We start from the raw sequence: 24,452 nt of genomic DNA on the forward strand, positions 1-24,452 counted from the left end.
TATGCTGATTTTTTTTTTTGGAAACTCATTTCAAATTTGCGTTATGTTTGGATAAAAACCTAACTACTGGGCTCAATGTGAATTTACAAATCACAAATAAACAAACTTTATGTTTTTTGTGTTTTCAGTCTTTTCCAGGGAACAGTAATGCAGACAGCGTGGTTCAGTACAAACTGCTGCAGCCGGCGATCGCTCGCTTCCTCCGCCTCATTCCTCTGGACTGGAACCCCAGCGGGAGGATCGGACTCCGGCTGGAAACCTACGGATGTCCTTATAGTAAGCCTTTTATTTTCAACCGGCATGACAAGACTCTTCAGGCTTTTTTATAAGAATGGACATTTGCTGGCACACTTACTGTAAGGGCGGTCTATATCACACCTAGGCTTACCTAACCTGCTCTGGAGCAGGCATGTGAATATGTTGAGTGTTGTTTCACAAAATTCAGGACAGCTTCATTACTCCCCATTTTGCCAAGAATAACAAGGTTTTTTTTTTGTATAAAGGCTACTAATCCAAAAATACGATGATGATTATGTGTGTGTGTGTGTGTGTGTCTGCATGTGTGTGAACTTTTATTGGATTTCACACTGTTTTCACCCGTGCTCTAAGTAAAGTAATTGTTGTGCTGTAGCTGAATACTTTATAATAATGTATACAGTAGCACCTTATGCTTTCTCATTTCACAGTATTCACACTGTCAACACATCGCTTATCACATATTGTCTAATTGGTATGTATTTTTCACATTTCATCCAACGGGTGACAACAATTTCAATACATTGTCAATTAATGTTGTACTGAGGCGTAATGTAACATGTGCACCTGTGTGGTCTTGTAAGCAGGAATACGTGTTCTCATATCATTGGTAACTTGGTCCAAGTGCTGAGGGCCATAGTGTGGAAAGAACACAACTTGCTTCCAAACGTAACAATTATTACATTCAGTGGTATATATTTTCAACAACATGCAAATTGGTCTAAAAACTTCTCTCTACTGTACTCTATGTAAAACAGCCTTTGGTCTAAAATGTCAAAATGAGCACACACCCCTATTTGTTAGAAAAGGGCCTCTCTGAAGTTCTGTACTCATTCTGCCGAGAGCTCTTTTTGCATCTATGGAAAAACAAACTCTTCTGTTTCTTTATTTCTGTTTAAGGACCCAGGATTAGTATTGGTTTGAATGCTTCACTACTTTTTTTTACAGCACAATGTCAAATACAGATCTGACCATAAAGTCCTGACTCCTTATTGTCTTCCAGCCTCTAACGTGGTGAGTCTGGATGGCGGCAGCGGTCTGGTGTACAGGTTGAGTCCCGGGCTGAGGCGGGCGTCCAGAGAGGCCATCTCTCTGAAGTTTAAAACCCTGAGGAATTATGGGACACTGCTGCAAGCAGAGGGAGAGGGAGTACTCGACCTCAGTCTGGAGTTAGAGCGAGGGAAGTTACTGCTGCTGCTCAGACAAGGTACATGACAGACAACACATGATACACTGATTTCTACTGACAGAATCTGACATCTATTCACAGATACTGGCATCTACTACATTAGAGTACAACACGACAGTCTGTACTGATACCAGGTGCATCTGCAGAAGGATAGCACAAACAAGAAGGTTATATTGTTGACATCTCCTGTAGAAATATAAATGTAGATGAAACAATTTGATCAGCAAGATCACATTTTGTCTCTTGTGAGTCACTTTGTGGACTTACTGGCACAGGCCATCTGCCTAAGGTGCAGGGCAATATAAACCCCACTGAGCTAACTTGAGATTGGTTGTGGTTGGGTAAGATGGATGACACACACGCTGCCGCCTGATTGGTTTAAATCTTGGATCACCCTCTGCCACTGCATCTCTGTCTAGTTGCAGCCATGTGTTAGGGCTCTGCCACACTTGATGCACGACTTTCAGTCGTGTGTGTGTGTGTGTGTGTGCGTGCGTGCGTGCGTGCGTGTGTGTGATTGGGGTTAAACCAGACGTTTCTCTCCAACTCCCTCCAACCTATCGTTCTCTTTCCCTCTCTTTAAAAACGCTCCTTCCACCATCCCCTCGTCTTTCTCTTCATCTTTCCCGCTGTCTACCTCTCTGCCATCTGCTAAAGTCTCTCATCCCTACACCCTTATCTTCCTTCCATTCATCTTTCATACATCCTTTTGTCACCAAAGTCTCTTTAACTCTCGTTAACAGAGGCCAAAACACATTAAGGAGAAATGTCTCACAACATTAAAAACCCGGTGCAAAAGAAATTACATTTTCTAATCTTTGTGCATAGTTTTCTCTGGTTATATGCCAAATACATATAAAAACGTATGCCAGCAAATGTGATTTGCAGTAGATAGCAAGCGCAACATCTTGGTTCAGAGGTGTAAAGGCCCGGACACACAGGGCCGATAATCGGCCGTTAGACAGTCTGGCGAGGTCGGTGACTCGAGTCTGTTCGGTGTGTTCCGTGCCGTCGTCCGTCCGAGGGGCCGTCGTCCTTCATTTTGGCCGATTTGACATGTATAATCGGCGGGGCGGGCACTGCCGGCAGTCGGACTCAAATGACCCATCTGATTGGTGGAGAGCTAACCCAGAAACGGGGAGCGGGAAAAATGTTTTCAGAAACACGTTTCGGTGAACTATTTTAGTACAATATGAGATCGTTTTCTGAACAAACCGCCATGACAGTCTGGCTTTGACTTTCCGGAGAAACCAGACCCACGTAACGTGTTCGTCCAATCAGCTGCTGGTTTTCATTTTTGGGCGACAATCCAGATTAGCGCCGCCTGCTGTTATGGAGACGTATTACGTCTCGTCTCTTTGGTGTGTTCCGAGGCATTTTTTTTGACCAACTCGAGGAGACTGATCAGTCCAACTGCCTTTTCTGCCGACGGTCGGCCGTCTGGTCTTTGTGTCTGGACCTTTAGGGCTCAGGAAAACCAGCAGGCTTGATCCCAAAAGCACAACTCGCAGACAGAAAAAAGTTCACTTTACTGACAGCCGAGGGCAGGTAGGCAGTCAGAACAGGCACACTTAAACAGGGGGAAGGCAGAGAAACATCAAACCGTGGAATAGGCAGAGCAAAAGCTGGAAAGCTTGGAGGGATACAAACTACGCAATCTGGCAACTGACCAGGGAAAAGAGAGCCGTGCTGTGTCTCAAACGTGCACTTCTTTACTTACACTTGCGTGTTTGAGTACATAGTGCGTTCACACTGACGAAGGCTAGCCACATGCAGTGCACTGCAAGAACCCAGATGCTGCCCTCAAAGAGGCAAAAATGTCGAGTGTGGATTGCTGGACACTACTCTCCCTCAACAGTCGCCATCTTTGCTACAGAGCGAAAGCTACGGGACCACCAACGTATTTGGCGTATAAGCTGTATCGGTACTACTACTATTGAAACGCCCGAAAAGCAGACAATACAAATGTAATATACACGTTTTTTTTCAATACGTATCACTATACTGTCGCCAGTCAGTGAGAAAACAAGCCAGGGAGCAGCAATTTACCATTAAATTAAAGAACAAGAAGAGTCATTTCCGGTCAGAAGGCAAAGCTCTCGATCTACCGGTCAGTTTTCGTTCCTACCCTCACCTATGGTCATGAAGGCTGGGTCATGACCGAAAGAACAAGATCCAGGGTACAAGCGGCCGTAATGGGTTTCCTCAATAGGGTGGCTGTGTCTCCCTTAGAGATAGGGTGAGAAGCTCAGTCATCCGTGAGGAGCTCGGAGTAGAGCCGCTGCTCCTTTGCGTCAAAAGGAGCCAGTTGAGGTGGTTTTGGGCATCTGGTAAGGATGCCCCCTGGGCGCCTCCCTAGGGAGGTGTTCCAGGCATGTCCAGCTGGGAGGAGGCCTCGGGGAAGACCCAGGACTAGGTGGAGGGATTATATCTCCAACCTGGCCTGGGAACGCCTCGGGATCCCCCAGTCGGAGCTAGTTAAAGTGGCTCGGGAAAGGGAAGTTTGGGGTCCCCAGCTGGAGCTGGTGACCCCCCGCGACCCGACGCCGGATAAGTGGACGAAGATGGATGGATGGCATACAGCCGTGCACGATTTGGGACAACACTACCATGTCTTAATGCACGCACTGCACAAGTGTGCACAGTGCACCACTTATTGACACATTACTCGTATATGGACTGACAGGGTAATTGGGAAAGAGGAAGAAGGTGAAAAAAGGGTGGGAACGGAAGAGTTTGCACAGTGGCAGGGGAAACACAGAGCATCAATGAATACTGAGGTGTTCATTTGGATTTTAGTTGTCCAAATTTTTTGTTGCCATATTGCCCGGTTCTCCTCGTCCTCATCTAACAACGCTCAGTATTTTCCGTTACAGAAGCTAAAGATGCTCTAACTACCAGTTCACCGTGATTTTAAAGGCTAGGACACCTTAAACAGAGTCAGGGTCTTTCTTATAGAGCTTGTCGCTTTACAGAAAGGCTAATCCATCTTAAAGGAAGGCTTTATAAGATGTTATAGGGAGACGGTTCCACCTTAGCGTCTGTGTCACTGTAAAGAGAGGCCGCAGCTTAGTGAGAGGACATTTGAAGCCGTTTGTTGAAATGATAGAAGAGAGTTTGAGGGGAGCTCGGAACATACACTGAAAAGAAAGGCTTTTCTTCTTTCTTTCCTCTTCTTCCTCACTCTCTGTCCCTTTTACTGCTCCGTTCTAATCACTGTTGTTTGTAGACAGATCTCCCATTCTTCTATTGTTTCAGTATCACAAGAGGCCCTTTGCCTTTTTCAGCTGTACACGCTTCATCTATATCACCATGTTTTCTGCTTTCTCTTGACAGTTTGCTACCGCAGCTCTCAGCCCTTTTCTAGCCCTTTTCTCCTTCGCTGGATACACTTCATCATTCTGCCTCTCATTATTTCTGTCTCTGCCTTTCTTCCCCTCTATTTCTTTTATATCCCTCTCTCCCTCTCTCTACATAGGCTTAGGTTACCGATTGTGTAAATTAGATCATCTGCTGTGTGTGTGTGTGTGTGTGTGTCTGCTGGGCTCATTATGGTCTGCTCTGCTCTGTTAACACTATCACACCTCCAGGTCTGAACCCCCCCGGAGCAGATGCACTTCACTTTATAAGGCAACACTGAGTAACAGCCACTCTGACCTGGATAACCGAGGAAACAACACTAATATATAGAAAATTAGTGGTTTACTAGTTTGCCTTTTTTCATGTAATATAAACTGGTGTGTGAGTTTAAATTCAGTTCTGTCAGATTGAGTTCCAGCCTGCAAATCATTGCACTGCACTCAGAATAAAATCCAACAGGTGCGCTGCAGATTTAAAGATTAAAAAAAAACGACTATAGCAAGCGCGACAAGCGAACCCCGCTCTCCTGGGTGAAAGTCCTGTGTGTGACCCATCCACCTTATGCGGAAATTCTCCCTTACATACTACTAACTGCTGCTCTCCCCGGTGCGTTACACAAACACGCTGAAAGACGCCTTTTTCGTCGCATCAGACACTGACAGCCACTGTCCAAACGTCCTTTATTTTACGAGTTCGGAATGAGAACGGGTCGGCAGTACAAGTTCAAACATACAGAAATACATGTGAGTTCTCAGCTGCAGCATAACTCCATATAGAAATGAACAATGAAATGATACATTTTGCTGCACCTTTGGCCCGTCTTCAAGGGGTGTTTGGTGTTTTTCCCCAACGTCGCCTTCCAGGCAGCGCGGCAATGGTTATGTTTAAGGGTCAAGGTTAGGGTTAGCTGCCTGGAAGGCGACATCTCTCTTTTCTGTTGTTATCATCATGTTCCGTACATTAAATCAAAATGAAATCATCTCGGTGATTTTTGTTTGGTAATATTTGCAGTTCAGTAACTATATTACAAACATTTCTAATACCAGACATTTTGCTCCACTCAGTCTGCTGGTTGTCCAGACAGCTGGAATAAACGTGGTTGAATAGGATTTATATCTGCTGTGCAACACCAATGCAAAAACAACTGCTGAGGGTTGATGGGTCCTGCTCCAGTGCATGACATCATTTTGATTACTCAAGCACACGTTCAAAATATTAACAGACAAATATCAAAAACTGAGATGATAAAAGATGTAGAACAAAGTTTGTATGAGCCTTGCTGCTGTCCTCTGCCAATGCCAAGTGCATGCTGGCATACAACAAATGCAGATTGACAAAAGCCTTATGTAAAAGACCGGCATTTTGCTTTTGCTTAACGACAAACTGGCAAGTCATCTCACCCAACCTTCCTCATGAGATACGGACCTTAGAAAGAGCAGACCCAACACAGTCTTACTGACCTATCAGTGTGCTGAAATATTGGCTTTCCCAAAGAGTGTTTACAGTTTGAAAATGATGTTTGCAGCAGGTTACAGTGACAGCAGCTCGGCCGTCACTGTTTTCCTGCGAGACCAGATGTAGAGCCACAGTGAACAGCTGTAATGAAAATGCAGACAAGATGTGATACAGAGGGCCCTATCTTGGACTTGGCGCAGTGCAGCGCAGCGCAAAGCCCGACGCAAGTGTCTTCGCAAGACCGACGCAGTTGTCAATTTCCCGTCCAGCGCCCGCGTCGTTTAAATAGCAAATGCACCTGCGCCCATCTGTGGCCCATGGGCGTGCTGGTCTAACAGGGAGGTGTGTTCAGGAGCATTGTTGGCGTATTGCTATTTTGACGCAGCGGAAAGTGATCGTGCCACTGACCAACAAAAACCTGGTCTAAAGTCAATAACGCAGCATTTCACTCCATCTCCCACGCCTGCTTCACCTCGTGGTCTTTTGGTGGCATAGTGCTCGGTCATATATGATCTGCTCGCACACTTTCACTTCACGCACAAGCAGATCAGTTTCCTCTCCTGAAAATCTCTCCTTCCTGCACTCGCAAATCCTCTATCATAATAGCAATGCGCCAAGGTACAAACATGCCTGGCTTTTAATGGGAATGGGAGATGATCTCTGATTGTTTAATTGCATGTTACGCCCAAAACATACCTATGAATTAATGAAGACACTAAGTACAACCCTTTAAAACCATGCGTCCGGCGCACGGACCCTTCTTTCCACCGTTAAACTAGCAAAAGTGGATTCGTACACGCCCTAAACGCACCTGAGCCAGGCGCTTCACACCGTGCGCTTGGACCATTAAAATAGGGCCCAGAGTTACTGGAGAGGCTGGAATGAGGCAAACACTTCCAGTCTGTCTCCTCTATGGTACAATAATAATAAATGATGCAGTCATTTTTCTTTATCCGTTATTTGTCTGATTTTGCTGAGCATGGAGTCTGATTTCCTGGGTTTTCGTAGAGCTCCAACTAAGAGTTAATATGACCAAAATGTTAGCCTCATGACATGACACACTCATCCACCAAAGAACTTGTCCAAGTGAATCCAAGTGAACTTTTATTTTTATTTTTGAGACCCTGTGACCTTTCTTCCGTGCTACCACTGCAATGAATTTTTCATATCTTCTGACCCATTGCTTGTTAATATTTTCAGTGCGTGTTCATTGCTCCCAATCAGGAAGTAACCTATTGATTTCTGGTGCCCCCGAATTACAATTCATATTACAATCTTTCTCAAGGACTTTGTTATTGTCTACTGGCAAGCAGAAGACAATATTGGTTTCCCAAGGGTTTTCCCAATTGGTCCAATAAATAAAACTACTGACTGCCCTGTCATAAACCTACATGTGCAATTATTGCTGTCAAAAAGAAGGTATGTTTAATAATCTTTTCATCCTGATGACCTCAGTACTGCTAAAGAAAAGATAAATCACAGAAGGAAACACAGACAAACAGCGACAAAGAAATGAAAAGATGGGGCTCTGTATACTGATATCAATTCCTTTTCTCTCTCTTACCTCTCGAATGGATTCCTGCTTTCTCTTTTCAGTCATGTAGCAAGTAATAAAAATCCTCCATTCAATGACACCCTCAATCCTAAGGTCCTGTCCCTCTCTTCTCCACCTCCAACATCTGATTTCTGTTGAAGTCTTGCCATTGTTCCTCTCTCTCCACTCGTTCAGACTGTAATCAAATAACTCATCGCAATAAATGTGGTGACAGGACAGACTTCCCAGGAAGGTTGTTAGGATGTAGACATCATATAACAATAGGATGTCTACATCCTAACTTTCTCTCCCTGGATGAAGTTGTTTTTTTTATCCATTTTGCAGACAAATAAACCCTCTCACAAAATAGGCTGAAATATCTCAAATACATTTGTCCATCATCTTCCAAACTGTCGCTGTTTCTCTCTTTGAAGTATAAATTGTCTCTCCCTAAAGAATAGCTAATACATTTTTAATGGCTGACTGTATATTCAGCTCTTTGTATAGTTCCGTCTCTCAGCAGAAACATGTTTCTCCTCCACTACTTTGGGGGATGCAGAAATGGATCCACTAATTTGGACCTGCTGGTGCTCATCTATCATTAATGATGGCTCACCATGTTTCTGCTGCAGTTCTCCATATTTGGCACTATCACACATTTGGCTCCAGTTCTCAGTGCATGTATGCAGATACCCTGCAGTCCCTAATGATATGAGAGAGAGGCTGACATCGGCGTGCTCCTCTGTGGGAAACTGAGAACATTAAAATATTCATCACAATAAAGAATATTGTATTGACCTAATATTTACTTGTCTTTGCACCAGGTCAGATCATGGAAAACTATCTTCATACTAAGATCTGGAAACCCCATTTTTATACTTCCTTCACTTCTCTCTCCACCGCTTCTCTTCCAGGTAGGACTTCATCCTCTGAACCCCAGCTCCTGGCTTCCCTCGGCAGCCTGTTAGATGATCAGCATTGGCACCATGTAGCGGTGGAGCGGCGCCACTCTCACCTCAACCTCACTGTGGACAAACACACAGAGAGGGTTCAGATGCCTGCAGAGTTCAGCCACTGGGACATCCAGCAGGTGGGATCAAACACAGCTAAACCATTACACATACACACTAATACTCCCACACTTGTTATGCAGTCAGAAAGCTGGAACTCGGACCCACAGGAAGGGTAGAAATTACATTTTTATTATTCAATGTGCATGCAACCCTCTGTATGTGTCTTTCTGTCCCCATACAGCTGAGTGTCGGGGCAGTCCAGATTTCTCAGAAACCAGAAGTCTCCAAGAGGAACTTCCATGGCTGCCTTGAAAACCTGCTGTACAACGAACTCAACCTGATGGAATTAGCTAAACAAAAAGACCCCCACGTTACTGTAGTGGTAAGTTAATTTAGCTCAACACAACCACCTGCACTTAGGTCAGTTTCTTCTGACACACGTACAGCATCAATCATTGGACAAGTGCCTCTGAAACCAAAAGACCGCATCCTATTGTGGATCAAATATTCTGCTAGGTGGTTTTTGAGATTTTTTTTTCAACCCGTTCTCATTCCCAACTTGTAAAATACTGACGTTTGGTCAATGGCTCTCAGTGTCAGATACCGACGCAAAAATATGTATAAGGATGGAACGCACCGGGCAGAGCAGCAGCTCGACCGTGGCACGGTAAAATGATTTAGTATTACATAAGAGTGACAACGGTAGCGAGTAGATGGAAAGACTATAGAAATCTACGTAACGAGGTTGGATTGGGGTGGCGGATGGGTCAAACAAAACAGGACTAATACCAAACAGGCCGGGGTTCGTCACCCATTTTTGTCCCGCATGTCTGAAACGTACATTTTGTAACAACACAATCTTTTCCTAAACTTAACTGTCCCGTTCTTGTGTGATGTCAGTTAAACGTACGTTTAAACCCAGTTGGTCTAACAACACATTCTCACACTCATCTCATGAAATATGGACACTTGGTCAGGTGTCTTTGTCATTCTTATTGACGCTAAAAGTCTCCTTCAGCGCTTTAAGTATACGCGCTTGGTCGGGACTATTGCCGTCCCTTTAGCGTTTTAAGTATACGCGCTTGGTCGGGACTATTGCCGTCCCTTTAGCGCTATGAGTAAATGTGCTTGGTCGGGACTATTGCTGTCCCTTTAGCGCTATGAGTAAACGTGCTTGGTCGGGACTATTGCCGTCCCTTTAGCGCTATGAGTAAACGTGCTTGGTTGGGACTATTGCTGTCCCTTTAGCGCTATGAGTAAACGTGCTTGGTCGGGACTATTGCCATCCCTTTAGCGCTATAAGTAAACACGCTTGGTCGGGACTATTGCCGTCCCTTTAGCGCCGTCCCTTTAGCGCTTTAAGTAAACGTGCTTGATCGGGACTATTGCCGTCCCTTTAGCGCTTTAAGTAAACGCGCTTGGTCGGGACTATTGCCGTCCCTTTAGCGCTATAAGTAAACACGCTTGGTCGGGACTATTGCCGTCCCTTTAGCGCCGTCCCTTTAGCGCTTTAAGTAAACGTGCTTGGTCGGGACTATTGCCGTCCCTTTAGCGCTATGAGTAAACGTGCTTGGTTGGGACTATTGCTGTCCCTTTTAGCGCTATGAGTAAACGTGCTTGGTCGGGACTATTGCCGTCCCTTTCAGCGCTTTAAGTAAACGCGCTTGGTCGGGACTATTGCCGTCCCTTTAGCACTATAAGTAAACACGCCTGGTCGGGACTATTGCCGTCCCTTTAGCGCCGTCCCTTTAGCGCTTTAAGTAAACGCGCTTGGTCGGGACTATTACCGTCCCTTTAGCGCTATAAGTAAACACGCTTGGTCGGGACTATTGCCGTCCCTTTTGACGCAGTTATGTTAAGGAAAAGGTCATGGGTGGGCCTACGGTTCCGTGACACATGGGAACTATGGGACGGTTGGGTTTAGGAAAGGGTCATGGGTGGGCGTACGGTTCTGTTACACGTGGGAAGAACAGGACGGTTGGGTTTAGGAAAGGGTCGTGGGTGGGCGTACGGTTCTGTGACACGCAGGAGGAAAGAAAAAAGCAAGCATGACGTGAACCCTGCTTTCCTGCATGTAGCAGCCCAACCAACCTCCTTATGTGGAGATTTGCCCTTACATACTACTCTCTAGATCCTAACTAACTGCTGCTCTCCCTGGTGCATTACACAAACACGCTGAAAGACGCCTTTTTCGTCGCATCAGATGCTGACAGCCACTGTCCAAATGTCCTTATTTTACGAGTTCGGAATGAGAACGGGTTGGGTCTAAAAATTACGCTAAAAGTCCCGACCAAGCGCATCTAAAAAAAAAACGAAAGGGCTAGACGCTAAAGGAGACTTTTTGCGTCAGTAACAAATGCCAAAGGCACCTGACCAAGCATCGCTTTATGGGTTAGGGTTAGGGGGTAGAATATTGTTTTTTGTGACTCATAACCCATTTTTGAATGTACAGAATGATCTTTGGTGTTATCTTTAGGGTTATGTTTTTGGTTTTTTTAAGTAATAATGTTTTATTGTTTTTTATGGGTCACTCTTGTGTGTATGTGTGTGTGTGTGTGTGTGTGTGTGTGTGTGCGTGTCCATGCGTGCACTGTGGTCGCTGGTTGTTCCGGATGCTGCTGCTGATGCTAAATGAGCTGCTGCTGATGCTAAATGAGCTGCTGACTGGTTAATGAAGCCAGAACAAAGGACTGTAAACAGCTGATTAGACTCTCAATAATGCCTCCTTATCTTGGCCATTAGGACCTCCGGATGTTTCCACATTCAAGATGAGTGCAAGTTCCTCCAGGAGAGGCTGTGAAGCGTTCCTGCAGGGAGTAATACATGCCCTCTCATTACAGGAAAGGCCCAGGCAGCAAGTAAAACATGAATTCTTGGTAAAGAGGTTCAGAGGTTTCACATGCATGGCTAACGATCTAATAGAGACAATTTTATGTTGGTGCTGCGGCTCTTAAGGTACTCGCCACAAAGGTATGATCTAAGACAGTAAATGGTGCTTTATATGGCTCTGTGAGGGCTCATTAACACAAAGAGCATCAGAGTGTGGGTGAAGGAGGGTTGGTGTGTCGGTGCCGTAGTCCTCAGGCAGTTTGAGGATTTTCAAGTTAACTTTTTAATTTGTGTTGTGCAGCAGCAGCACAGCCCACTCCCAACATTACTTATTGTACAACACTTTAACAACTCCGCAAAGGGCTTTTAGATGTCATCTGTGTTTCCGGAGCATTATAAAGATAGCGGGGTGATATTCCCAGCAGAGAGCTGGGACTGTAATATGTTACTGCTGCAGCCTAAGCAACGGACCTGCTGTCATTATCACTACTCAAAACAATGGGCCGCAACGCAGAAGTCAAGATATCGCAGTACTGGGCTTACTGTATGCTCTCTTTCCTTTTCATTCTTTATCTCTTTTACCTCCACGCTAGGTGACTTTGGTATTTTCAGTCTGCTTTCCTAATCTTATTCCGAGCCTTGCTGTTATCATTATGGTAATACCGGTGTCCTCTTAAGGAGACTTGCTGATGAGATCATTGGGACAGAGGTCACACATCGGCACGCCCTCTGCAACTGATTAATATTCATGTTTGATGTTGTTTTTAATCTCTCCAGTAATCATGTTTCTGTGCCGCCCTTCTCTCTCTCTCTCTCTCTCTCTCTCCCTCCCCACTCTGCATCTATCTCTCTCAGGGCAATGTGACCTTTTCATGTGCTGAGTCGCTTTCCGTCGCCGTGACGTTCCCCGGCGACCAGAGCTTCCTTCAGTTGCCGGGGGCGGCGGGGTCGGCCTCGTCCGGGGGCGTGTCCGTTGGGTTCCAGTTCAGGACGTGGAATAAGGCGGGGCTTCTGCTCACCTTTGAGCTGCCTCAGGAAGGGGGCGTGGTCTGGCTGTACCTGAGTGAGGCCAGACTACGGCTACAGATCCATAAGGCTGGCAGGGCGCTGCTGGAGCTCACTGCAGGTCAGTCTAACTGCATATAGGATTCATTTCTAACCACTAACAGTTAAGTTAAGTGGTTACTCTTACATGGATATTGAGTCATTACTGTGTTAGTCTGTATCCAGTCTATATCCACAATCAAGAAGATTGTGATTGGTTTAAAGAAATGCCAATAAACCAGAGCACGTTTTTCTCCCATCCCAGAATGCTGTGTGGACTAGCCAGACCTTCCTTAGCAGCGCTGTGGAGGAAGGTCTGGCAATGCGAAACTATTACTGTGTCAACCCATATGTGATTGAGACAAGTTAGTTCTATGTAGTTAGCCCCTGTACTTTTATGACCACCTAATACCTAACTTGTAAAATAAACCATAAATCAGGTGAAGAAAAAAAGTATGAAATGGCCGTCAGATTTGTCCAACATTGAATGTGCTAATCGTGAACAGGGCTTTTATTTAACGAACTTTAACCCCACAAACTAATGTAATATTGGTTGGTTAATGATAATGCTTCTTAGCTTTGGAAGAAGCACTCAGTTACTGCTGTAGGTAGTAAGTTTAGCTTAGCTGGGCATGAATGGGCAATGATTGCGACTTATGTTAAAAGCAGATGAGCGATGGCTGGTTAGCTCAATTGGTAGAGCAGGGGCTCATGTGTTAAGGTTTATTCCTCGTTGCAGAAGGTCCATGGTTCAAGTCTGACCAATGATGGTTTTCCTCAAAGCCATTCCTCAAACTTACATCTTTAAATACCAATTATCACTCTAACTACAGCCCCATGCAAGAGGAGGGGTTTAGCAAATGGTCAAGTCTATCCGTTTCTCTAATAGATTGGGGCTAACCCCGAAATTCCACCAACTGCAGAATGGCTGCGGATCGGCCGTCCGTCAGTACCCACCAGGTCCGGATTTGTTGCGGTACGGCTGCGGCCATGACTGACAGCTGTAGTCACGAGGACCCACGAGATCTCGCGAATTCACGTAGAATAGAACCACAAAACCAACAACAGTTTGTTTCCATCCAGAGGAGTAGAGGGGAAACAGCTCTGTGCTGTGTTTTCGAGGTGTAGTGCAGTGAATTATGATCCGCCGTGAGCACGGTGTATTTTATTTTGAAAATTAACCGGATGTTGTAGTTTGGGACGGAGTCGGAACACAGTCGTTCTGCAGTCAGTGAAAATCCACACATTGGCCCTCATTTACAAAATGTGCGTACGACCTAAAACAGGCATAGGACGGGCGTACGCCGATTCCTACGCAAAGCAAGGGATTTATCAATTTGAACGTGAGCGTAGGCTGCGATAAAATCTCACGTCTGGTCTGAACTTGGTACGCAAGTTTTCGAGTCAGTTTGGACTTGCGGTGCAGCATATAATCAGTTTAACAGGAGAAGGAGAACTCATCAGTTGATCACTTATCAGCAATGGCAGATCTGGCTCTTATAGAGGACCTCTAGTGCACACGTACGCGCACGGGCCACGGTGGAGCGCTCCATCGGATTGATTAAGGGCAGATGGCTCATGGTCTTGCATCAGCGGGGGGGGACCCTACTATACACGGCAGAAAAAGTCTGCAACATTGTTTTAGCCTGTTCTGCACAACATCGCGCAGGAAAACAGGGTGTTATAAATGTAGAGATGGAGCCAGATGACCCGATGCCCAGAGACCAGTGTCCAGCACAGCCCCAACTGGGGCTATACCAAGGAGACAGGATATTATTCCTCGCTTTTAAAAGGTATAGTGTTATGTTTGGCATGGATAGCCTACTCAATACAGGAAACATGACGATGCACAACATTTTTATTTATTCTTCAGGTTTTCGTTTCTCTTTTGAAGTGCCGTTAATGGCCACAAGTGAACGATTTCTTTCTGCCATTGACCGACATATTTTCGCTTGTTTTTCTAGCCCCTCTGCTGTCAGGAGACAGGGTCGGGGTGGTGGTCCAGCACGGGGGGGGGGCAGAGGATACGTGCTCTCCCTCACAGCTGTTGCCTGGTTCTGACTCATGAAAAGAACACAAGAAAAATAAAAGACACCGCATAAACTCCGCTACTGTGTGTTTATTTAAATATAGGTACACCATGTAGGCCTAAGAGATTGCAATATAAGCCTGTATATTACTATTAGGACCATAGCATACATATGTCAAGGATGTATAAATTAAATAAACTTCAGCTTGAGTCCAATTTACCACGGCAACACTGTTGACTGCATCAGTGATCTCTTTCCATTCCGCATTCTTTCTACAACCTTAAATACCATTTTTCAGGCTGCCAAATCTACAAACGTAAGTGCAAATGAACCTGAGATATCAGGGTTTCAATCTCCACCTCTGAAAAGTGCCGCTTCTCAGCCGGATTACGTCTCGCCATGTCGTAAATTGTAGGGGCGAGGCCTCAAAACCCAGAATATATAGAAGCGTGATATTTAAATTACGATCGCTTCCAGCCGCTGCATTTATCAATGTACGTCCATTCTTACGCTCTGATTGGTGTGATACGAACGTTTCATGAATCACACGCGAAGCCTGTCGTAAGAGAATTTCTGCGCTCATATCTGCGCTGGTTTCTACGTTAGGTTGATAAATGAGGGCCACTGACTTTAATGGTACCTATTGACTCCGCAGACGTTCTGCAGCTGGTAGAAATTGGGGGTTAGGCTTTAACCAACAAGGCCATATAAGAACTGTATACACTTTTCTGTAACAGTTATACTTAGTTCAAAAGTACAACGTTTATCGTATAATCTTTTATCCTTATTACCAGAAGCTCTGGTCACACATCCACATCACTGTGCCGGAGGCACTGTAAGAGGACTGAGCAAAGTATTGTCAGTAAGAAAAATAGAGGAGATAATGAGATATTGATTTATTCCCCCAACTCCTAACAACATACAGATTCACAAGTCAGGCACAGCATTGCTGGTACTTGTTGCAGATCAATCACACAGAGGACGCAGGAAGTAAAGCGTCAGTTGTCAGTGTGGTCTGCACTCTCCTGCCTCTGATGGTTTTTGCAATCCATTTGTACCAGGTCTACCACCAATCTTTACTCATTTTTCAAATCACTTTTCAAGTCTTGACTGATAATATTAATTGTGTGAGGAACGCATGATTTTCAAGCTGTTTCCAAAACCGCAATTTGGTGCATATGTGACAGGTTGTGGTGTGAAAGGAGATCGAATTTGGTTGTTACTACATGAGTGCCCATGCATGCTTGGCTTCAGCCTTGGAAAAAAACTCTTGCACCGCCAACATCTGCTGTGGCTCTAGCCATGAACATATGTTTCTCTGAGAAACTTATGACTGTATAATCGCAGACAATATCTGAGTTTTTTCTCTGGGGGGGGGGGGGGGTATCCATTAGCGTGTGATAATGAGTATTTGGTTCCCAGGTTCTGCCCTGAATGACGGTCAGTGGCATGCGGTGGAGCTGAACTCCAGACGAGGTCGTCTGAGCATCGCTGTGGATAAAGAAGAAGGAGGCAGCGCACAAGCCAGCCCCTCATTTCCTGTCACCATAGAAAGTCAACTCTTCTTTGGTGGTAAGAATCAAACTGGTCAGCTGTATCTTTCTAAGCAATTAAAGCCCGTCCAGCATCAAACAGCCATGTGCAAGTTGACCGATGTAAGGTCTGAATGATGTTGTGTTTACACAGAGGAAACACCAGGACAACTGTGAATCTCTACCCATAATGCAGTATTATCTTTGGCAACTAAATTAACAATTACAGTCATGATCAATGTATATATGTATGTCTTAATATATTAGTAATAATGTTAAAATGTGTCAGCTCGTCTATGAAAACATGTTTTAGTTTCTGTTTTTTGATTGGTTTCCTCTCTCGTCATTTCAGGCTGTCCCACTGAAGACGACAGGCAGGAGTGCAGAAACCCCTTCAATGTCTTCCAGGGCTGCATGCGTCTCCTAACTCTGGACAACCAAAACGTGAACCTGATCATGGTGCAGAAAAAGCAGCTGGGAGTCTACAGCAACCTGCAGATAGACATGTGTGGAATCATCGACAGGTCAGTTTCCTAAAAGAATTTTCTTTTTGGCTTTTGTTAAGACACATTTCTATTGCTTTGCTGTTTCATCTGATGTAACCTTCCCGTAATATTCTGCACAGCCCCCAGAGCTTTGTCACACCAGCATTTTGGATAGAATTCAGTTGCCATGATCCTTGGCTTACGTTGACACACAAATCGCGACGCTAACTTATTGCAAGCCTTCTTGATAGTGCTAACCTTTGAGGGAATGCAGACTCATAATCCAAACTGGAGGAATAGCTAGTTACACCATCCAATTTAATAGAACTCCACTCTGCCAAAGTGTACGCTAAGAAGTAGTAATGATGCCACAAAGCTTCCAGCATGATCCATTTTGTGAGTATGCATTTATTAATTTAGCTGAGCCACTTCCTGGTCAGACTGGGCAAGGCCTATCTTTGCATGATCTGAACAAAGATTCCATCAGGGCATTAAGTCACATTTTGTTGATTATTTTCTGAGACACCATATTTGGATTTGCTACTAGTACCTCTGATGTAACCGTCATCAGATGCAGTTAAAGTTCAAGTACTAACTCAACATCAATTCTACCAGGAGTGGGGTTCGAACCCACGAGGGCTTTTGCCCATTGGATCTTAAGTCCAACGCCTTAACCACTCGGCCATCCTGGTGACTATTGCTGTTAACAATTAACAATTTGCCACTTGTTTTGACTCTAATAACTTCAAAGTCAACAGAAACATCCCAAACTAACCTTTTGAACTTCATACATTATTAAACTTGTAATGAAGCAATACACTTTTGTTGTGAATGACCATGTACATGATGCAAAACTGCTAAACCCACAAGGACTTTTGCCCATTGGATCTTAAGTCCAACGCCTTAACCACTCGGCCATCCAGGTGATAGTCGTAGCACCTCCTTCCCAGTCTCGTGGTGAAGAGCTCATGATAATGATTGGGTGGTACTATTGTGTTGTGAATGGCCATGTATACAATGCGAAACTGGTAATTGGTCACTCAGGACTATCTTTATGTTTATGATGAAAGATTCCAGGTCAGGAGAACAATGCTGCTGGATCACTGTCACATCGTTGCGCCAACTGCTGTTGATGTAGAAACAGATTCCTCCACCTTTAGTTTTGCCGGAGAGGTCCGTGTCTCTGTCTGCTCTGTAGAGTTGGAAGCCTGCCAGCTGCAGCGCAGAGTCCGGTATTAATCCACAGAGCCACGTCTCCGTGAAGCACAAAACAGTAGATGAAGAAAAGTCCCTGTTTCACCCCAACATAAGAACAGCTCGGACCATTGAAACGTTCAAGTCCTTGCTTAAAACCCACTATTATTCATTGGCTTTCAATTCAAGTTGAGCTTTGATACCTTGACCTTTTTCTACTGTTGGATATTTTGTATTGTATATTGTGTATTGTTTGTGTATATTATCTCTTTGATTTTTTGAGCTTGTTAAGTACTTTGGTCAACTATTTTTTTTAAATGTGCTATATAAATAAAATTGAACTGAACTGTAACAATCCACATAAGTGCTGTTACAGTAACTGATAATGGTCTTTTGAAACTTTAAGACATGCTGCTGCTTCTATAACTATTCCCAATACAGAAGTTAACATAGAATACCAGGAGTGGGACTTGAACCCACGAGGACAACTGTCCATTGCATCTTGAGTGCAACGCCTTAACCACTCGGCCATCCTGGTTTTGTTACTGCTGTACAAGGTGCAGAACTTTCACTATGAAGATCTTGTAGTGGGCCTACTACCAGGAGTGGGACTTGAACCCACGAGGGCATTTGCCCATTGGATCTTGAGTGCAATGCCTTAACCACTCTGCCATCCTAGTGCCTTTGCCTTTGTACTGTCAATGGTGATAGAAGATCAATATGAAGATTAAATGTGATAGATATATGAATATAAGACAACATGAAGGCCTATCTTTGCATGATCTGAATAAAGATTCCATCAGGGCATTAAGTCACATTTTGTTGATTATTTTCTGAGACACCATATTTGGATTTGCTACTAGTACCTCTGATGTAACCGTCATCAGATGCAGTTAAAGTTCAGGTACTAACTCAACATCAATTCTACCAGGAGTGGGGTTCGAACCCACGAGGGCTTTTGCCCATTGGATCTTAAGTCCAACGCCTTAACCACTCGGCCATCCTGGTGACTATTGCTGTTAACAATTAACAATTTGCCACTTGTTTTGACTCTAATAACTTCAAAGTCAACAGAAACATCCCAAACTAACCTTTTGAACTTCATACATTATTAAACTTGTAATGAAGCAATACACTTTTGTTGTGAATGACCATGTACATGATGCAAAACTGCTAAACCCACAAGGACTAAGTCCAACGCCTTAACCATGCGGCCATCCAGGTGATAGTCGTAGTGCCTCCTTCCCAGTCTCGTGGTGAAGAGCTCATGATAATGATTGGGTGGTACTATTGTGCTGTGAGTGGTCATGTACACAATGCGAAACTGGTAACTGGTCATTCAGGACTATCTGTTATAAGTTCAGTCATTGTTCTTTGAAACCTGTAGCAATCTACATAAACAGAGTGCTGTTACAGTAACTGATAATGGTCTTTTGAAATTTTAAGACCTGCTGCTGCTTCTATAACTATTCCCAATACAGAACTTAACTTAGAATACCAGGAGTGGGACTTGAACCCACGAGGACAAATGTCCATTGCATCTTGAGTGCAACGCCTTAACCACTCGGCCATCCTGGTGCCTTCAACTTAAGATGTCAATGGTGATAGAAGATCAATATGAAGAGTAAATGCGCAACACATCAGTGAGGTCTATCTCTGCATGATCTGAATAAAGATTCCATAAGTCACATTTTGTTTGAACTTCATACATTATTCTTTGAAACTTGTAATGCAAACAAGCAACACAATAATACCAGGAGTTGGATTTGAACCATAAACTGCCCATTGCATCTTGAAAGAAACACCTTAGGCACTCGACCATAGTTGCCCTGAATGCCAAAAACCAGCCCTGCTGGTACCTTACACACTTGTTGATGGAGCTTAGCGCTGCCACGATGATTGGTGCTATTGGTTTAAAGAAATGTGAACAAACCAGAACCTTTTTTCTCTCCTATCCTAGAATTTAAAGTCTGTCAATGGGAGACCACCATACAAGGAGCAGAATTTCAATGTAAAACTCAACTAGGTATCTTTCACTATGAAGATGTTGTAGTGGTCCTACTACCAGGAGTGGGGTTCGAACCCACGAGGGCTTTTGCCCATTGGATCTTAAGTCCAACGCCTTAACCACTCGGCCATCCAGGTGAGAGTCGTAGTGCCTCCTTCCCAGTCTCGTGGTGAAGACCTCATGATAATGATTGGGTGGTACTATTGTGCTGTGAGTGGTCATGTACACAATGCGAAACTGGTAACTGGTCATTCAGGACTATCTGTTATAAGTTCAGTCATTGTTCTTTGAAACCTGTAGCAATCTACATAAACAGAGTGCTGTTACAGTAACTGATAATGGTCTTTTGAAATTTTAAGACCTGCTGCTGCTTCTATAACTATTCACAGGAGAATGGAATGCTTTGCATTCTATATACCTGTATTTTATCACATATTGTACCTGTATTGATTTTCTTAAGACACTTGCTCTAGCCTTACTAGCATTTTCCAAACTGTCCAATTTATCAGCAAGTACTTGTGCAGTGAGCTTAATTAACATTACCCGTATTTCAGTTTGTGGTTCAACACCACTACTCACACTATTTGGTTTACCAGCAGTAACTATACGAACACCAGTCCCGGTAATTATGTCCGAAGCCAATCAAAAGTTCCCCATAAAGTCAGTGAAAAGTCTCTTGTCCGTCCTCATTGGCAACCAATGCATTGAGCTTATGCCTAGTTATGGGTGCACACACTTTAAATGGCCATTAAGTGTAGCGCGACTCATACCTCCTACGTTGGGCTCCATGCTGTATTCCAGTGATTGACATCCTGTAATGTTCGCATTAGCACATAGCTCCTGCGTGTCTTAACACCAAGAGCTAGTCAGCTAGTCTGTGCAACCACTAACACACACAAACATTCATAAGCCAGCACACACACACACACACACACACACACACACACACACACACACACACACACAGTATCTCTCTTGTACAATTCACGATTATTTTTCAGTGGAGATATCTGTCAGTCAGCTGCTCAGTTTGAAATTGTATTTTTAATTTTTAGTTCTTTTGTGTCTTTGATTGACATCTAGACCCATCCATCAGTAATACTTGCAATTATAGTAATGTGTGGGTAAAAATGTCAAGTTACATTATATAAATGTTATTTCTAATGGAGTTATCTCCACATAGAGAGACATGGGAAGGTGTGTGTGTGTGTGTGTGTGTGTGTGTGTGTGTGTGTGTGTGTGTGTGTGTGTGTGTAGGGGCTCGGGGGAGGCGGGGGGTTGGATGGCAAAGCCATTAACTGACTATGGAAAGGAAGACACAAAAAGACAATGAGGTAATGAGTTTATTGTCTGGCATCGGAGACAGAAGCACTGATACACTCCTCCAATCGTAGAAACAATTTAGACAATCAATGACATTTTAAAGATGAAAATTCATCTTTCAGCCACCCATCTTTAATGTTTGGATGGGTGGCATGGATGATGATCTAAAAGCGCCAATCAAAGTAACATACTACTTGCTATCTGTTAATAAAAACACATTGATTTTAGACTTTTGATTAGGTTTTAGATACAATCTAATGCAACTTATGTTGGCACTGATGTTTGTACAACATCCATATCCTGTAAGTAAAGCATCTGAAGTTAAATTGAAATGAATTGAACCTCATGGGCCTTATGATAAATGTGTTCAATGTGAGTCATTGATGATAAGATGATGAAGATTTACATGTATATATCATTAATGACAATGCGGGATCAGAGCAATAATTTCAACCTCATGAAATGAAAGAAATGTGGGAGCGGAGAAGAAATCTTTTTCCTGTTTTGGGTTCACGCCAAATAGCAGCACAATTAATGAAACAATTACAACAATTTCTAAACGCTCCTCTAGGGCATAGCACACACGTACTCACACACACAAAGAAACACGCATACCACATGTAAACACCAACATGCACACAAATATTAAACTAACATATCGTTGCCAGATAAGGAGAATCTGCTTGAGTGGTTTTAATGAAATCCCTCCCTGTTTCTGCATGAATTTGATTATTATTCAGCAGAATACAGTCTCCGCACAGATCTCACTGCGCCCTGAAACAAACCTACAACAATCCTGTTTTCCAGGAAAGAGAGAAAACAAATTACCCTTCTTTCACTGTAATCCTGCTGATTGCATTTTGGGCCCATGGGATATATTTCCCAAGACAATTGTGATTGGTTAAAAGAAATGCAAATCTAAAGTCCAATGCCTTAACCACTCGGCCATCCTGGTGACAATCACTGCCCCTTCTGCCTCAAATCTGTGTGTGCATTGGAGGAAGGGGTGGATGGGTTTGGATCTTCATTTCCTTTATACTTTTCTTCTATTCTTCTTTTTCAAGTCTCCCTCAGTTTCTTTTTTATCCTAAAAATGCATCTTCTACATCTCTGTCACCATCATTGTGATGTTCATTATCATGTTAATGTTTCTAACAGATATATGTCATTACTTGGACACTAAAACATTACATAAAGACAAATACAGTGGTATGCTAAAAGGCTCACTTTAGATCACGGCGTTGTGGAAATAAATGGAGGTACAAATCCCACTGTAGCAGGCTGACACGCTGCTGAGTCAGAGCTTTTATTGAAATAAAGCGGAGGTTGCAGATTCTGTACAGTCATCTATCTTCTGTTCAATATTCCTGTCAGGGTTTGGGAAAAACACACTTTAACACTGTCACATTCGTTTACATTCAAAGTCAACAATATAAACAGAATCATGCAAACTACCAGCCCTGCACACAATAAAACACTCACACTGTACACACTCACAAATACAGAAGTATAAAATAATGACATTGGATTGGAGTAAAGTGGTTATTATTATGGTTTTCTATCTGTGTGTGTGTGTGTGTGTGTGTGTGTGTGTGTGTGTGTGTCTGTGAATCAAACTTTGCCAAAAGGAGTCGGCCATAAAAGCAATCCATGTGGATAAAAGTACTGTTATTTTAGTCACATGCATCAAGGAAAAGGGGGTTCAAAAGAGACAAGATTAATATAAGGACAGATTGAAAGCTCCTGGTGCACACGAGTCAACAACAGTGCACACAGAGCAAATGACGGAGTGGCTGTAATGTAACAGGCACAGTGGCTGTAATATAACATGCACAGTGGCTGTAATGTAACATGCACAGTGGCTGTAATATAACATGCACAGTGGCTGTAATGTAACATGCACAGTGGCTGTACTGTAACAGTGGCTGTAATGTAGGGCACAGTGGCTGTAATGTAACAGTTGCTGTAATGTAACAGTGGCTGTAATGTAACAGTGGCTGTAATGTAACAGTGGCTGTAATGTAACAGTTGCTGTAATGTAACAGTTGCTGTAATGTAACAGTGGCTGTAATGTAACAGTGGCTGTAATGTAACAGTTGCTGTAATGTAACAGTGGCTGTAATGTAACAGTGGCTGTAATGTAACAGGCACAGTGGCTGTAATGTAACAGCGGCTGTAATGTAACAGTGGCTGTAATGTAACAGTGGTTGTAATGTAACAGTGGCTGTAATGTAACAGTGGCTGTAATGTAACAGTGGCTGTAATGTAACAGCGGCTGAAATGTAACAGTGGTTGTAATGTAACAGTGGTTGTAATGTAACAGTTGCTGTAATGTAACAGTGGCTGTAATGTAACAGCGGTTGTAATGTAACAGTGGCTGTAATGTAACAGTGGCTGTAATGTAACAGCGGCTGTAATGTAACAGTGGCTGTAATGTAACAGTGGCTGTAATGTAACAGTGGCTGTAATGTAACAAGCACAGTGGCTGTAATGTAACAGCGGATGTAATGTAACAGTGGCTGTAATGTAACAGCGGCTGTAATGTAACAGTTGCTGTAATGTAACAGTGGCTGTAATGTAACAAGCACAGTGGCTGTAATGTAACAGCGGATGTAATGTAACAGTGGCTGTAATGTAACAGCGGCTGTAATGTAACAGCGGCTGTAATGTAACAGTAACAGTTTTGGTACATTTTTCCAAAATAAAGCTGTGATGTTGGGAGTGTTTGTAGAAAATAATGTCAAACTGTCATATTAGAACTAAAAAGCTGTATATACTGCACAATGTAATTGAAACATGTCGTGAGCATGTCTGGCCTAAGTGTAAAAACAGATCCTGAAATGTTTTTTTACATGTTCAGACAATGTAAAGACTTGCTGTCAATGGAACCGGATGTCCCGATCACCTTTTTTGACCCCTCCTAACGTGAGCTATTTAAATATTGAATATCTGCCGATACCGAATCCCGATCCGATACTTGTTATTAGTCCTGACCCTCCTGCACACATTTACCCATGAAAAACAAAATACTTTTGAGTAGTCATTACTTTCTATTGATTTATTAAAAAATCTTTATGTAACAGACTCACACTTTGTTTTTGTGAGGATGTTGAGAAAACATGTTTCAGTGCAACATCGCACCGTTTGATCCTAACAGCCACAACAACCCGTAGCTCCTATGGCGCCATTTTGATGCTAACA

At 43.5% G+C, this 24,452-nt stretch overlaps 1 protein-coding gene and 6 non-coding genes across 7 annotated transcripts in view; 1 reads left to right on the forward strand and 6 right to left on the reverse strand.

Moving 5' to 3' along the window:
- LOC144526258 (contactin-associated protein-like 4) overlaps positions 1-24,452 on the forward strand; it is a 151,518-nt gene that overhangs the window by 66,576 nt on the left and 60,490 nt on the right. The window contains exons 4-10 of the mRNA XM_078263597.1: positions 129-276; positions 1,259-1,462; positions 8,708-8,883; positions 9,048-9,188; positions 12,491-12,761; positions 16,132-16,281; positions 16,594-16,765. Coding sequence (XP_078119723.1) covers positions 129-276; positions 1,259-1,462; positions 8,708-8,883; positions 9,048-9,188; positions 12,491-12,761; positions 16,132-16,281; positions 16,594-16,765 — 1,262 coding nt within the window. The remainder of the gene's footprint in view (positions 1-128; positions 277-1,258; positions 1,463-8,707; positions 8,884-9,047; positions 9,189-12,490; positions 12,762-16,131; positions 16,282-16,593; positions 16,766-24,452) is intronic.
- On the reverse strand, positions 17,336-17,418 carry trnal-uaa (transfer RNA leucine (anticodon UAA)). The gene has a single exon. It is a non-coding gene; the product is annotated as a tRNA-Leu (tRNA).
- On the reverse strand, positions 18,376-18,458 carry trnal-caa (transfer RNA leucine (anticodon CAA)). Its single transcript has one exon. It is a non-coding gene; the product is annotated as a tRNA-Leu (tRNA).
- On the reverse strand, positions 18,518-18,600 carry trnal-caa (transfer RNA leucine (anticodon CAA)). The gene has a single exon. It is a non-coding gene; the product is annotated as a tRNA-Leu (tRNA).
- Positions 18,846-18,928, reverse strand: trnal-uaa (transfer RNA leucine (anticodon UAA)). Its single transcript has one exon. It is a non-coding gene; the product is annotated as a tRNA-Leu (tRNA).
- trnal-caa (transfer RNA leucine (anticodon CAA)) lies at positions 19,416-19,498 on the reverse strand. The gene has a single exon. It is a non-coding gene; the product is annotated as a tRNA-Leu (tRNA).
- Positions 19,983-20,065, reverse strand: trnal-uaa (transfer RNA leucine (anticodon UAA)). The gene has a single exon. It is a non-coding gene; the product is annotated as a tRNA-Leu (tRNA).

This window comes from Sander vitreus, chromosome 12, assembly GCF_031162955.1.
Source record: "Sander vitreus isolate 19-12246 chromosome 12, sanVit1, whole genome shotgun sequence".
In the NCBI taxonomy this organism is placed as follows: domain Eukaryota; kingdom Metazoa; phylum Chordata; class Actinopteri; order Perciformes; family Percidae; genus Sander; species Sander vitreus.